Genomic DNA, 358 nt, shown 5'->3' with positions numbered 1-358 from the left:
CGCTGCTCGCCAGAAAAAAAAAAAACGCCCTGCCTCTCTACCTTGCAGCTCTTCTGAGTGTTGCAGGCAGCAGTCCTCTTGCTGTGGCAGGCAGGAGGGAGAGAGGAGCGCTGCCCTCCTCTTCCTCCTCTCTACTGCACGTACCTGCTCTATGCCAGGGTCCCCGTGCATTGGAGGGATGCACTTTGGTGGGAGGATTGGGATGAAACTCTCCCACCTCTGGAATGACTCAGCGCTTCGAGCAAACAGTAAATTATTTTATCTTGCAGATCGCAGATGAGCCAGCTCTCTTACCTGTGGCTTTCTTCCTGTGCCTGGAGGAGCTGACGTTTCACAACAACCCTCTTACCACTGCCCA

General features: G+C 54.2%; 1 protein-coding gene across 1 annotated transcript in view; it reads left to right on the top strand.

Moving 5' to 3' along the window:
* The window catches only part of XRRA1 (X-ray radiation resistance associated 1), a gene marked incomplete at its 5' end in the record, with an annotated part of 20439 nt that overhangs the window by 9300 nt on the left and 10781 nt on the right, over positions 1-358 (top strand). Inside the window, 1 exon segment of the mRNA XM_010087604.1 lies at positions 270-353. Coding sequence (XP_010085906.1) covers positions 270-353 — 84 coding nt within the window.

This window comes from Pterocles gutturalis, unplaced genomic scaffold (assembly GCF_000699245.1).
Source record: "Pterocles gutturalis isolate BGI_N339 unplaced genomic scaffold, ASM69924v1 scaffold20166, whole genome shotgun sequence".
Lineage (NCBI taxonomy): Eukaryota > Metazoa > Chordata > Aves > Pterocliformes > Pteroclidae > Pterocles > Pterocles gutturalis.
Note: the sequence above shows the minus strand (reverse complement) of the source record. Positions and strands in the feature narration are given on the sequence as shown.